Source organism: Lepidochelys kempii, chromosome 11 (genome assembly GCF_965140265.1).
Source record: "Lepidochelys kempii isolate rLepKem1 chromosome 11, rLepKem1.hap2, whole genome shotgun sequence".
Lineage (NCBI taxonomy): Eukaryota > Metazoa > Chordata > Testudines > Cheloniidae > Lepidochelys > Lepidochelys kempii.
This window is the reverse complement of record NC_133266.1, coordinates 47,696,567-47,712,484: the sequence shown is the minus strand read 5'-3', so window position 1 is coordinate 47,712,484 and position 15,918 is coordinate 47,696,567. Positions and strand designations below refer to the sequence as shown.

At 40.8% G+C, this 15,918-nt stretch overlaps 1 protein-coding gene across 4 annotated transcripts in view; it reads left to right on the top strand.

Annotated features, from left to right (window-relative positions):
• Positions 1–15,918, top strand: part of NCKAP1 (NCK associated protein 1) — a 112,607-nt gene that overhangs the window by 64,732 nt on the left and 31,957 nt on the right. For all 4 annotated transcript variants that reach the window (XM_073306096.1, XM_073306095.1, XM_073306094.1 and 1 more), the window contains 3 exons: positions 4,925–5,070; positions 9,587–9,719; positions 13,323–13,442. In XM_073306096.1, the coding sequence (XP_073162197.1) occupies positions 4,925–5,070; positions 9,587–9,719; positions 13,323–13,442 (399 nt within the window). The remainder of the gene's footprint in view (positions 1–4,924; positions 5,071–9,586; positions 9,720–13,322; positions 13,443–15,918) is intronic.

The following is a 15,918-nucleotide window of genomic DNA, read 5'->3' as shown; positions in this document are numbered from 1 at the left end:
ACTGTGCTGAGATTAGACTATATTTATAGAGTTAAAATGGAAAGCAGAAAAGAGTGATTAGAGATTTTGTTGGGTATGGTGATTAAATAGGCAGATTTTCCTAAAGCCTAATATCCTAATATCAAATTTTCCATAAAACATCTAAGTTGAAATCCTGTCCCCACTGAACTTCATGGGAGTTCTGCCATTGTCTTCAACAGAGTTGGACTATCACTACTAGCATGTTAAAAAGGAAAGTACATGACATTTGTCAGAGCTTTTAGACCTTTTTTTTTTAAAACTCTGATTATAGCTACCATTTAGAAGCACAAAACTGAAATCTTTTTTGCTACCCATTTGTTTTCCATCCATCAGTCACTGATATGTTGTTAGAAGACTGTTCATGAGTACTATCCTGCTGATGTCTTTTTGTTTTTAAGGAGTGAATTGAAGCATTTGTTTAAATGCTATACATCAAGAATTACATACACAACAAATGCAGGAAAAATTATCAGGTTAAATTTGGAGTGAACTAGCCTTGTCTTGGGTCCCTTTTGGCCCACCTATGCTTTTTTAAAATGGGAAACTTATAGTAGAATCCTAATTGGGATTTAAAACTGTAAAATTCATTTAATAGCTGGAGATGCAGGAGAGGATGATTGTCTCCCATCCTTTTCAGTCTTTGCAGAGTCAAGCTGCTTTTTTGCTTCTTCAAAACTGTTCATGCCTCCACCCATTTCTTACATTTCTGCTTCCATCTCTTCCTATATGCCTGTTCAAGCTTCTTTTCTGATTTCACATTGTCTCCTCACCTCACAGTACCACATGCACCTGGAGTGACCTTGCAATAAAATGTATGGCTGGATTCTTCCTTCTGCTCTTTCAGAAACTTTGGCAAGTGTTACGCCATGAAGCATTCTGTGTTGTGTTTTGTTGTCATATTCACTCCTGCCTTCAGATTGTAATTTCTTCAGGACTGCTATTCAGCACAGACCAATCTTGGTATTAATGCTTTGATCCACTGTTCCATTTCTAGCTCCTATCTCCACTTCTTGACTGAAGGCAGGATCTACAGGTGATATGCTAATGACATCGGGAAAGAGCAGCATTCCTAGAATTAACCAAGCACTGTCCAAAGACTAAGCTGAGATACTGTTTTGGCTGAGATGTTCCCTCTTTTACTAATAAGCAGGCTTTCAAATGGACGTTGTTCAGATTCTTATCACATGCAAGAGATTGGTTTTGCAGAGCCTACTAGCCCAGGAAGCTGCTGGCTTATGCCCATGCATTGAGAGCAGGGAGTGAGGTTGAGCCTCTCTGATTTTTTGAACATCTTCGGTCAGGGACTGCTGGCAGAATTGGGTCCAGCTCTTCCTCATATCTACTCTTTCCCTACATCTGCAAAAGAACATGTATAGTTAGCAGGAGAGAGAGGTTCTTGATGTGTGCGAAGTGGGCTTTTTTGAATTGCAGCGTCCATCAGGGCTGTGCATGCAACCTGTGTCTTTTAGTGCTAAGACATAAAAGGCAATTTGACTGCAACTCCTCCCTGAGGAGGAGTTGGGATTTGCCACCTGTAGCAACGAGACAAAACCCAGCAAGCATCTGACCTGCTACTCCTATGGAGCTTCAGACTTATAGACTTTAAGGTCATAAGGGACCATTATGATCTTCTAGTCCGACCTTCTGCACAAAGCAGGCCACAGAATCCCACCAACTCACTCCTGCAACAAACCCCTAACCTATGTCTGAGCTATTGAAGTCCCCAAATCATGGTTTAAAGACTTCAAGGTGCAGAGAATCCTCCAGCAAGTGACCTGTGCCCCACACTGCAGAGGAAGGCGAAAACCCGCCCAGGGCCACTTCCAATCAGCCCTGGAGGAAAATTCCTTCCCGACCCCAAATATGGCAATCAGCTGAACCCTGAGCATGTGGGCAAGACTCACCAGTCAGATACCCAGGAAAGAATTCTCTGTAATAACTCAGATCCCACCCCATCATAGGCCATTGGGCATATTTACTGCTAATAGTCAAAGATCAATTAATTGCCAAAATTAGGCTATCCCATCATACCATAACCTCCACAAACTTATCAAGCTTAGTCTTGAAGCCAGATATGACTTTTTTGCCTCCACTTCTCCCGTTGGAAGACTGTTCCAGAAATTCACTCCTCTGATGGTTAGAAACCTTCGTCTAATTTCAGGTCTAAACTTCCTGATGGCCAGCTTATAACCAGTTTCCAAACTGTTTGGTGAAGCAAATCTGTCTTCACCCTCCTTATTTTTGATTTGTAAATTTCCCCGTTTTCTCCTCTCCCCCCCCCCCCCAAAAAAAAACCTCCCACCCCCTTCATTCAGTTTCCAGTATTTATAGCAGGGGTAGATGCCTTGGGCCTCCCACCATGGCAGACTGCAAACTATCAGGGTTTAAACCCTGCCCAACTCGGGCCAGACTCATCCCCCTTGTTAATGGCCATAGTTCGCAATTTTTCTGATTCAGGGCGAATACAAATCGATAATGTTTAAAAAATTAAATTTAATGTTTTTAAATTTTAAATTACATACAGGTATATTTTTAAAAATAAACCTGTATAAAATTAAATTTGAAATTGACAACCTGTGTGAAGGTTTAGTAAAAGAGATTTACTATAATCTATTAAAATTACTTGAATTGAGAAAAAAATAACTATCAGGATTGTTTGCCAGATATAACCCTTTAGGAGCCACCTTGCCTCATTCAATCAGGCTATGTCCAGTATCACCTCAGACAAGTGGATATTGGATGTCATCACCTGTAGTTATTCCATTCATTTGTACACCCTCCTGACTACTCATCTCCCTTTCCGATCCCTCTTCAGGGACCCCCTCACAAGCCTTAAAAAATGCAATACTTTGCGAACTTCTCTACAGCTCCTGTGTAGAGTAATAGGAGGAGAGGGTTTTATTCCCAGTAATTCCTTATTCCGAAGAGAAAGGGGAATCTTTGTCCTATCCTAGACTCAGAAGACTGAACAGATATATGCCTCCTCAGATTCAGGATAGTAACACTTGCCTTCATCATTTCATCCATGTCTACCCATACTTAGATGACTGGCTGATCAGAGGCAGATTACTGCAGGAGGTAGCAACGAGCCTTGAATATGCTGTATCCCTGTACATCTAGCTGGGCTGCCTAATAAGCTAGGAAAAAATCACTTATGCAAATTGCAGATGATAGTTAACAGGAGCCCGGATCAACTCCAAATCAGAAAAAAAATAATCTGCCCAAGGATAGGTTCCAGTCATTACAAGAACTCAGACTCAAATTCACATCGGAATGAACTACCATCAGTGTCTTATGTCCACTAGGAATTTACTGTGAGATAGCTAATGTACGTTAGTTATGCTATATAACCCACACCCTTTTTTTGCAGTAAAGACAAAGCCTATCTTGAACCAATTGCCCATACTATAGTCTCACCTACCTATGGGTGGAGATTGTGGGGACATAGAGGGGCACCCCTCCCCCATCCTAGATACATCTCAGAGCTGATGAGTGGGTGGGGTCAGGGGGATGCTCAGATTTCTCCCTTAGTCCTGATTCCTCCCCATGGAGGAATGTTGAGGAGGCAGGGCGACACAGTGACATTCTGTGCCTCCCGGTCACTGTGCCCATGTGGGCTGTATAAGGGGAGGGCAGGGAGCAGCTCCTGTTGACTCACCACACAGCCCATGTGGGGAAACTGACCAGGCACAGAGCACCTGGAGTTGCTGCTCGCCCCCGCACCTCCTCAGCCTAATGGGAGGCACAGAGGAATGTGGAGGGGGTCAGCCAGGTGTCGTTTGGTAGCAGGTCAGTTTCTCCCTCATGGGCTGTGTTGGGAAGGGCAGGAAAGCTGCGACCTAGGAGAGGCAGGTGGCTGAACTGCTGCCCAAGCGTCTGTGCAGTGTACAGCCCAGGTGAGTGACAGAGTGAATGACTCCTGTGGGAATTGGAATTCTGCGTCTGGCTCAGCTGCTGGGGCATGGTTGGGAGGACGGGACTTCCTCTTCCCTTGGAACAGCTGGGGCCGGGTCAGACCCACCCCCAGGAGCCTCCCTGGCTGCATGAAGCACCGCATCCCTCCCCTGCTTTATGCCCCCATCACTCCTCAGCTGCAGCGGGAAGGTCACTGTATGGGGAGCTTACCCCCCCCATCCACCCAACACCCTTGCATCCGGACCTCCCCCCCCCCCCACTGAGCCCCCTGCACCCAGACCTCCCGCATCAACCCATGCACCCAGACTCCCCTGTTGAGCCCCCTGCACTTGAATCTCTACCCTGCTGAACCTTACCTCCCCCCTTGCCCCTCCAAACATAGAAGTCAAACTACACCTATGCACTTAACCTCCAATTCATTCTTGGTTTCCATCCACACACCGCTTCCGGACGACTTGGCCCATGCTCTTTTTCCTGTACAACTTGATATCTTCTCTCAGTCTACACTTTCCTCTCCAAAAAGTCTGATTTGTTTAAGGGAAGAGACAGAGAAGCGGAAGGATACTTTTGGCTCCGAGATGGTAGCTTAGCAGTAGCTCTGCGGGAACATTCTGTGCTCTGCTGTGACAGTACTGCTTGGTCCAGAAACTTTACCCCCGTGTTGCTGTCATACCATGCCTTCAAACAGGAGATGATGGCAACCCCTTCATATGGAAATTTGATTGTAAAGTGTTGTGGGTTCTAAATTTAAAAAAAAAAAGGGGGGGGGGATGTGGGATGAAGACAGGGATTTACTCCAAGCTTTGATATTTTTAAAAAGCATGGGTAATATACGTGCTTCAGCCACTCTTTAAAATTGCGTTGGGCTGAAGAGACGTTTAATAACTTATATACAACTACATATCCACATTATCTGACTGAGTTAATTATAGATATAAAAATCTTAATGTTATTAAACTATTGTCCTTACTCTGTTATGTCCTTACAGGCCTACACCAGTGTGTCTAAGGCTTCACTTAGTCTTGCAGACCACAGAGAACTTGGAAAGATGATGAACACAATTATTTTCCACACAAAAATGGTAGATTCCTTGGTGGAGATGCTGGTGGAAACATCAGACCTTTCTATATTTTGGTATGTCATTAATTTGACTCTAGAAGCTTTGTCTTTATAACTTTGGTTATGTTAAGCCTCTTACACATGCAGTTTTTAAACAGCATATCATCTAGGAAGATCCAGCAATGGGAGAGTAGATGATAGTTCCTGGTTTTCTGTTTACAGTGACTTTAGCCAGCAGTGATTTTTGTTGTGTTCCTCATTGAAAATCCGTATAGCAGACGTATGCTTTGATTCATTAAAGGGCAACAGCAGTCCCCATGGTTATCCATCATTTGCCTAGCTGATATGGAGTTTGCCCTTCAACATGTACATTTCTCATACAAAGCTGATAAGCAGGCGATAACTCTGCTTTTTATTTACTTATTAATAGATTTGCAATACATTTATCGTAAGGATCCTGGCTAATAAATATATTATACTATATAAAATTCATCAATCAGTGTCAACTAAAAAATACCCTCCCCTCCCAAAGTAAGCTGTATTTAACACCACAATACTTTATAGTATTTAAAAACAAAATCCCTTGCTCAGAACAGTAGTATGGAAGTTGGAAAAAGGCTTTTCACCAGCTACAGATTGTAAATTATATTTCACCCTATTTTAATTGAGAAATAGCACTTGCTTCTGGATTGTGGGAGCCAAATAGAAGACTAAATTTGTTAGTCTCTAAGGTGCCACAAGTACTCCTTTTCTTTTTGCGAATACAGACTAACACGGCTGCTACTCTGAAATAGAAGACTGTAAACCACTTTCATTTTCAACTTCAGGACTCAGCCAGTTTCAACTTCAGGACTCAGTTTTACCCTCCAGGGAAAAGGGGAGCTAACTGGAGCAAATCTGGGGTGTGGTGTACAAGAGAAGGGGAAAACAAGGCATGTTTTCTCTCTGCTATAAAATCAGTCTGGCGTCAAGTGCCTGGTAAAGGATACATTTTATCAGGAGTCCAAAACTTGGACTTGAACTGGTGCTTCAAACCCTACATTTCCTTCAGAAATGCTTTTATTCAGAGTGTTAATTAGAAATAGCTAAGTTCAGTATTTATTTTTGTATCTCCCATCCCCCCACCACCCCAAAAATCCAAAGTGACTAGAATTAGCACTGAAGTTGAAGCAAAACCTTGGTTCAAGAGCAAAAGTTACATTAGAAATGCTTTATAGATTTTAGGGCTAGAAGAACCATAAGTCATTTTCTAGTCTGACCTGCATGACACAAGCCATAGAACTTCTGTGAATTAATCTCTGTTTCAAGACCAGTAGTTGTGCTTGAACTAGAGCACGTTTGAGAAAGTCTACTCCAGATTTTAAAATATCCAGCAATGGAGAATCCAATACAACCAGTGGTAAGTTGTTCCATTGGTTAACTACCTTCACTATTAAAAATGTGTCTTATTTCTAGTTTGAATTTGTCCAGCTTCAACTTTCAGCCACTGGATCTTGTACCTTTGTCTGCTAGATTGAAAAACCCTGTAATCAAATTTCTGTTCCCTATTTAAGTGCTTATAGACTTTGATCAAGTCATCCTTTAATATTATCTTTGATAAACTAAATAGAGTGAGCTCCTTGAGAGTATGTCTTCACTGCAAGTGGAGGTGTGATTGTAACATGAGTAGGCATAGTTGTCTTAGCTTAAATCTAGCTAGCATCAGTAACAGTAGTAGTGTAGGTGTAGCAGTACAGGTTAGCAACCAGCATATGTAATCTCAGGCTCCCCAGCAGGCTTGTACTTGGGAAGCTAGTCCATGCTGCCGTATGTACGCTACTGTTGTTGCCCCTTAACTTGCAGTGTAGACAGACCCTGAATGTATCGCTGTCAGACATGTTTTTCAATCCTTTAATCATTCTCATGGCTCTTCTCTGAATCCTCTCCAATTTTTCAACATACTTCTTATATTGTGGACATTGGAACTGGATTTAATATTGTATTAGAAGTTGCACCAGTGCCAAATACAGAGGTAATATCACCTCTTTTGTCCAACTCAGTATTACCCTATTTATACATCTGAGGGTCATAGTACACAGTAGTCCTTCAGGCCATAGGATTGCACTGGGAACTCTTGTTCAGCTGATTATCCTCCATGATGCCCAAGTCTTTTTCAGAGTCGTTTCCCAGGATAGCGTCCTCCATCCTGTAGATACGGCCTACATTCTTTTTTCCTAGATACATGACCTTACATTTGGCCATATTAAGGTCATATTGCTTGTTTATCCCCAGCTTACCAAGTGAGCCAGAGCTCTCCGTATCTGTGAAGAATCATCTTCATTTTTTACCAGTCCCCCAGCCTTTGTCATCTGCAAACTTTCAGTTATGATTGCTATCTAGATCAGTGGTCTCCAAACTTTTTGGCTCGCGCACCCTCAGGGTGACCTGCCGCAGGTGCACCGCCAACAGAAGAAGATCGGAAGACCTGCCGCAGGAGGAAGAAGAACGGAAGACTTACTGCAGGCGGGCCGCCGGAGGGGAACGCCAGCCGTGGACGTGCGGAGCTGCTGCCGAAGAAAAAAACGTCGGAGTGCCGTCTGGCCGCGCTACTGCCGCGCACCCCTTGGGATCGTCTCGCGCGCCCCAGTTGGGAGACCACTGATCTAGATCATAGATAAAAATGTTAAATGGCATCAGGCCAAGAACTGATCCCTGGGAACCCCACTTGAAACATTTGCCATTTAAAATTACATTTTGAGACCGATCAGTTAGCCAGGCTTTAATCTATTTAACTTGTTCTGTTGATTTGGTGTCCATCTGTTGTTGTTCTAAATGTTATATCAAGTCAAATACCTTGCAGAAGTCTAAGTAAATTAAGTCAACCCTTTTACCTTTTATCAACCAAATTTGTAATCTCATAAAAAAATCCAGTTTTGACAAGATTTGTTTTCCATAAACCCATGTTGATTGGGGGGCACACATTGTGTGTGTATGTATGTGTATGTGTGTGTATGTATGTCTAAATACATTTAATTCTTAATCCGAACCCATATTGGCTGTTCTGTTATTTTGTGTTGTGTTAACACTTTAATCTAGATAGCATTGGGAACAGTAGCAGGATAGGTCCAGTGTCATGTTGGAACATGGGCTAGCAACCAGAGTAGGTATCCAGAATCTCTTGAGGGCTTGTCTGGTTGCTAGCCTGAGCTGAAGCCCATGCCACCATGTCTACACCGCTGGTATCGCCAGGCCTAGCCAGATTTCACCTTTTACTTGCAGTGTAGACATGACTATGGAATCCTCCCATGTTGGATGCAACACTTTTTGAGTTCTAAATTTATCATCTGTAACTTTAAGGAGCCAGTCATCCTGTTCTCTGTGATTTCGTAGTCTGTAGCAGACACCAGCTATTACCCGATCTTGTGCTTTATCTATTAATGCATTGATACATAAGTATTCAAGATCTTTTGCTTCTGAGTTGTCGGCGACTCAGAAACGGGTAATGCCATTTCTGACAATGCTATTCCCCTCCTCTTTTGCCCGCTCAGTCCTTCCTAAATAGGTTATAACAATTGATTTTTAACATTCTGTCTTGCAAATCTTTCTGCTAGTGTTCAGTAATGTTAATTAGATTGACTTTATGCTCATAGGTGAACAATTCCTCTAGTTTATTACCAAAACTCCTAGCATTAGTGTATAGAAGTTCTTCTTTTTATGTGCCTTGCTTAATTTTGTTCTTGACATCTAGCAATTTTGTGCTAAACTCTCTTTTCACCCTTCCCTTTTGTTAGTTTAATGCCTTGAGGACCAAATTAAGTTGATATTATGCACTTCTGAATCACTTTGTTAACAAGGACATTTTATTTGATGGAACATGCCTACATTAATGGGACAATAAAAACTAAAGAATCTCTCTGGTGGAAATAAAATAATTTTTAGTCGATTCTGCGGACAGTGGGGAAAATTATAGTAATTTTGATGGATATCATGTAAGAGGGTACTATGGTTGATCACAAAATCAACATGGCACATTTAATTGGATTAAAAACTGGCTAGCTGATCTCAAAATGTAATGAAAAAAGGGAATCCTTGAACAGGGGTATCTCAGGAATCACTTCTTGGCCCCAGCACTATTTAATATTTTTATCTATGACCTGGAAGAAAACATAAAATCACTACAGATAAAGTTTTCAGATGACACGTTGGGGAATGGTAAATGAAGAAAAGAGGTCACTGATAGAGTGAGCTAGATTTGCTTGGTAAACTGGGCATAAGCAAGCAATATGTGTTTCAGTATTGCCAAATATAGGGTTGTACATCTAAAAACAAAAAAAAGCTGTTTGGCGCATTAAAAATCATACGGTATTTCATAGCTGAGAAATACAGACTGAATACATAGCTGTAAAGCCTTGCCTAAATGTGTGCACGCACACTTTCACTCTTACCTGTCAGATGAACTATGTTTTGTTAGAAATCCAACCGTAATCATTAGAGTTAATCTGAGTACATGAAGACAGCATTACAGCCTCTGGCAGTGTTTACAATATTTGTTTGCCAAAAGGTAGCCATCAGATTACATTAATACTAAATTTTAACTTCTGTTTCTGAACAGTTTTTATAGTCGTGCTTTTGAGAAGATGTTTCAGCAGTGTTTGGAGCTGCCCTCTCAGTCGAGGTATTCAATTGCATTCCCGCTGCTTTGCACCCACTTTATGAGCTGCACCCATGAGCTGTGTCCAGAAGAGGTAATTTCAAAATACTTCATGTAGATGTTCTTGTGTGAAATTAATTATCTGTACTGCCTTGTTTAAAAAATTTTCAGCTAATTAGCACTTAAAAAGCACACCGTACTGATGCATCACTGAAATGATGCGTCCGTAATACCATTACGTTAGTTTACAGAAATTCAGACTGAGTGGGAATAAAGCAAAATATTGTTGATGTTGATCACATGTTGGTTTATTAATAATTAGCAGTTATGTTAGCCCTTCATTACCACGGTATATGAGCATTATTATTACCATTTCAAAGAAAAGGAAACTAAGGTGCAGGGGTTAAATGACTTTCCTTGGGTTACTCAGTGGGTTAATGGTGGAGTGTAGAGTAATACCGAGGTCTCTTCCCTACTAGTCCATTGTCCTATCAGCTTCTGTAAAGTTCTCTTAAATAACTTAAGTTTTGGCAAAATAAAATATTGAAAATTAAGTATTCATCTAAAAATATTTTGGTTTGTGGCAAGGGGAATGAACTGAAGTGAGTAGGTTAATCTGTTTGGTTCCTGCATTGTATATCATTAGTATCTGGTTATGGATGCTAATTGCTGCCATATGTCCATTTAAAATGTAAAGACTGGTCTTATAAATAGTTTGTAAACATTTAAAAACTTGTATCCATATAATGAAAAAGGAAACAAGCAGCTGATATCTCTGTGCCTTATGTTATAAATTATAACAATTTATCTGAACAATATTTGTACGGCACTGACTGTGAACTATAGTATTATGTAAGCATTCATTACGCTGTGACCTACCTTTGGATAGAATGATAAAGAAAAGCAAGGATTATTCTCACGGAATTCTTTACATTTTCATGCTATAATGAAATATATCTTTCAATACACTTCGTAAAATTTCATTGACTTTGGAATTACACCAGGGATGGATCTGTCCCTCCTTGTTTGGTGCCAGTAGAAGTATTCCTTAGTACAGCTCAGAACTAATCTGAAAACACTTAAATGAATAAAAGAGATTTATTGAAATATGCATGGTTTGGATTTCCCTTATTTAAACGTTAAACTCCTTCTCCCACTATATCTATACCACTCTTTCCTCTTTCCACTCAGCTTTAAACAGCTGCAAACTTTATTTACATTGGAGAACCACAAAAAAGTTTCCAGGAAAATTTCCATTCAAGACAAAGAAGTGTCTTTCAGAACAATTTATAGGAACAGTAAAGAGATTCAGTTGCTGTCTACTCTATAGTAGTTACTGTAAATTTAGCAATAGCCAGAAAATGTCACTACAGCTAACACACAGCTTGAATTTAGTGCATTAATTGTATAATTTGGTCACAATTACCAATTTGAAAAATTAATCTATATTGTACTGTATAATGGTACTGTAAGTGTTACAAAGTAAACATGACTAGTGAAAGAAGGGTTTTCATTGAGGCATAATACTAGAGCTGTGGTGAGCAAAAACCAAATATGCTAAATCCCGACAAGCTGCGTACAGCAGAGCTGCATGGCGAATCTTTTCGGTGGCTTAAGTGAACTAAGCGTACGCCTACACAGCAAGCAGGATCCCATGGCAGTGAGGCTGAGACCCTGGGTCTACAGACTTGGAGTTTCGCTGCAGTGCTAAGAATAGTTGTGTAGCTGTTGTGGCTTGGGCTCTGAAGCCTAGGGAGAGGTGTGAATTGGTTCACTAGTTTCAAAGTTGTGAATATTGTAAGTTTCTTTAGATATGCAGTAAGATTTTGTTTGATCTGTGGTTTAAAATGTGTGTTTGGGATGTACAAGCACAGTAGGTCTATCGTTCTGTTTCAAATGTTGAAGCCACTATGCAGAACTTCACTGTACTCCAAACTTGTGTGGACTTCAGAAGTTCGCTAGGCCTAACAAATGCTGTGGTGGTGGTTGTTCACTCCCTACTTCCCCAACATCCCAACAGGCCCCATGACCTAACGTAACAAGCACAGGTCTGGGAACCCAGAACACTTGAGTTCTACTCATCTCTCTTCTGGCTGGCATTGTTAACTTTTTACAAATATTTAGTTAGGCCTCTGAACACCACTAAAAGGAGATTAATATCATTATCCACATATTACAGATGAGGGAAACAGAGTGACTTTCCCAAGCATACCCAGCTAATCTGTGCCAGAACTATAAGGACTAAGGACCTCTGATGTGCATATCCTTGACTAATCCACTAGACTGCAGTGCTTTTGAGGCTAATCACTTAAAGGTGATCTGCAAAAAGTAGTGAGAGAAGGGGGCATATGTGCTGCTTTGATGTATGAAGAAGGGGCAGAAGCGTTTAAATTAAAGTTTACTCTGCACTTAGGGAATTTTGACAAAAAATACCCATTGTAAGTAGTGCGGGTCCATTGGCAACATTGGTAGCCCCTGACTCACTCACTGGCTTTGACAGTTTTCAGCAACTATTGAGGAATGGTGTATGTAACTGAAGAAATGTCAAAGTGGCTTACATGTGTTCCTACATGCCTAAATGTTGACAGTAACTTTAAGCTCTGAACATGTGATGTCTCAGATACGTGTTGGATCCGTCATTGCCCATGCTGGAATTTCATTTGTTTTTAACAAATATCGGGCATTAGACAGTTTGTTTAAATACATTTTATAATGTTCCCTAGCCATCAGTTGACCTACTTCAGCAGTATGTTATTGCGGATGTTTGTCTGTAAACATGTGTGACCTAGCCCACTTTAAACTATGGCTATATTTTAAATAAATAGTCACAGAGCATTTTAATTGGGTGTCTTCTCTCCTGGCTTCAATAGCATTGATAATTCAGAGAGAATAATCTGTTTACCAGAGGAAGTATCAGAATAAAGCTTGTCACATTCTGTTTTCTTCCAGTATATTTTGTCAGCTACTCCTGGTTTATTTTTCAGCTCTAGCGACCAGACATGGGTTGTTTCCCACCAGTCAGTGATTATTCTAGTGATTTGCACAGTACTCAAAGTGCTTAAAATAAAATAAATAAATAAAATCAAAAACCTCTTTGCTGTTGGATATGAACAAAAGGTAACCCAATGGAAAAGAAGAGTTGACAATTCCAGGAAGTTACTCAGTTTTTTCATGTTTTTCCATGCCCTTTGAAAATGTTTTTTGGGGATTTTTGTTTTTTGACTTGTAATAACCAACCTTTTGGTTAAGGAGGTGCTAAAATTTAAATTAGCTGCTTAAAAACACTTTCTTTAACTTTGTGGGGTTTTTTGTGGTGGACGAGGGAAAGAAGATATGGAGAATCTTTCTTTGACCAGTCTCCTTTATTAACCACACTCAAAATAACTGTTTAGTAGTGCAGCCGTATGTAATATACTGGTAGTATGTGCACGTACATTCATGCGTAGCACGTACCGGGGAATCACTGCCCTCTAGTGGCTAGCCGGTCGAGGAGAAGATAAGGGTTGTGTTACTATTGCAGCAGCTAGGGAATATCTCCCTTAGCTCAAGTGATGGAAGTTTTATTTTTGGAGCTAAAAGACCAGGAATTTAGTCCTAACTCCTCTATTTGCAGTACATAGATCTGTTGCAGGTATATTATAGGATTGGCAGAAATTTGGAAAACAATTTTTTTTTCTATTTTCTTTTTTTTTGATAGCGACATCATATTGGAGATCGCAGTCTTTCCTTGTGTAACATGTTCTTGGATGAAATGGCTAAGCAGGCTCGAAATCTTATCACAGATATTTGCACAGAACAGTGTACGCTGAGTGACCAGGTGAGAATTAATTTTGTGTTATAAATAGGTTTTATTCATTTGAGGCAGTTCTGAGAAGCTTGTAGTTCAGTTCCACATACACTGTAAATGTTGGATTTAAAATAAATATTATCCATCATTATTTTTCAGCTGTGATTATGCTTAAGTATTGAATTAAACCCTACCAAATTCATGGTCCATTTTTGTCAGTTTCGCAGCCATAGGATTTTAAAAAGTGTAAATTTCATGATTTCAAATAATGATATCTGAAATTTCCCAGGGTTGTAACTGTAGGGGTCCTGCCCCAAAAGAGGGGTGGTCGTGGTGGGGTGTTGCAGGGTTATTCGGGCCGGGAGGGGGTGTCACGGTATTGCCACACTTATTTCTGCACTGCTGGTGGCGGCGGCGCTGCCTTCAGAGCTGGGCGTCCAGAGAGCAGCAGCTGCTGGCCGGGAGCCTAGCTCTGAGGGCAGCGATACCACCAGCAGCAGCACAGAAGTAAGGATGGTATTGTTACCCTTGCTTCTGCACCACTGCTTTCAGAGACGGGCCCTTGACCAGCAGCCGGCACTGTCCGGCTGCCCAGCTCTGAAGGTAGCAATGCAGAAGCAAGGGTGTCATCGCAGGGTATTGCCACCCTTACTTCTGCGCTGTTGCTGGCAAGGTGCTGCCTTCAGAGCTGGGCGCCTGGCCAGCAGCCACCGCTCTCCGGCCACCCAGCTCTGAAGGCAGTGCAGAAGTAAGGGTGGCAATACCACAACCCCCTTCTAATAACCGTGCGACCCTCTTTTGGGTCTGAACCCCCCGTTTGAGAAATGCTGGTCTCTCCCCAGGAAGTCTTCATAGAATAGGATAAAAGTATGCAAAAGACCAGATTTCACAGTCTGGGACACGTTTTTCACGGCCACGAATTTGGTAGGGCTCTATTTATAAACTGTGATTTATGCAAAAAGAGGACTTATGCTGCCACAATAGGATTGGTGTTGCTTAAAAGGCTGTTGTGTGGTCTTTGTTCATTGTGGTGGCGGAGAGAAAGTGTTAATAGTAAAAGTTGCAGAGAGGCTTTCCAAAGGTGGGGATCGATAGTGGAGGTTTGGGAGGCAATGAGTAATGAGAAGGAAGGGAATTTTTAAAAATCACCATTAAGAACAGGAAGTAATGGCATAATTGACACTCAAACCATGTCACACCTTTATTTCCAAAAACTTGACTGACAACACATCTTTACATGGATAGCAGTTTGTTTTGAGTAATTCACCAAACTTGAGACCAGTATTGCAAATTGTGTATAATATAGACTTAGGGGTGTCAAGATCAGGGATAGGTTTAGATATGGAAGGGTTGTCGGGCTGTTGCTTTGTTGATTGGGGAAGGAAGGTGCTCTAAGATTGGGAGAATCTGAATTTGGCAAGTAATTTTGATGGACTATATTTAGGAAGTATAGGAAGAGAGAAGAGATTATTTGGTCAAAGATTTGATTAGGAAGAGGTGCCTAATGTGGGAAAGGTAAGGCCAGCACTTTGGTGAAGAGGGTTTTGGTGGTGATGGGGAAATAAATAACATGAAAAGCAAATATCTAATCTTTGGTCAAAAAAACAGACCTGAAAGAAAGGGGAACCAGAGAGGGAGAAACCGGGAGTAGAAAGCATGAGAAAAAACAGATTGAAATCTACTAGGAATAAGATTATGCTATGTTACAGGTTGGTTGCAACCTAAAATTTTCCACAGCCCTGTGCTAAGTGTCTTGAAAATTTACTTTATTTTTTAGTGTGTACACTAGCTGCTGTTTATTTAGCATTGGTTAATAGTTCATGATACATCTGGGAAATCTACAGAGCCCATCAAGAAACTTGCGGTTGTGTGCACATCTATATACAAATAGAGCTGGGTGAAATTTTTTTGACTAATAATAATTTATTCACTGAAAAGCACCGCTTAGGTCAACCCAAAACTATTCATGAATTTGATAGCCAAAATATACTTTTTCTGGGACTTAAACTCACTCTCCTGAGAGGTGGGAGACCCAACTTCAGAGCCCTTCTCTACGTCAGGCAGAAGGGGTGAATTAATGTGGTATCTCCCACACCCTGGTGGGTGCCCTAAGCACTGGGCTGTACATTGCTGTACATTATAAGGGAGGTGGCACCATCATCACCACTTCCTCCTTTGGCTGTTTTGTGAATCTAGCCCAGGTCAAACAAAATATTTTCTTCACCAGAAATGAATTTTTTGTTGACTTTCTGATTCAATTATTTTTTTAATTTTCATTTTGCTTGACCCTTGATTTTTTTAAAATTTTTTTCAGAAATGCTAGTGAACCAAAACAAGTTATTTTCCCATCTCTTTATATAAATACACACAGATTTTTTTCATATATATCAAATTACTCTATGGCATTTATCCTCTTCTGTTTATTTCTCTAAGTGTTTAATCACTCTGAGATCATTTTCATAGCTGTATTCCTAATCAGTTTTTCCTTTTGGGCATATCTTGAAAG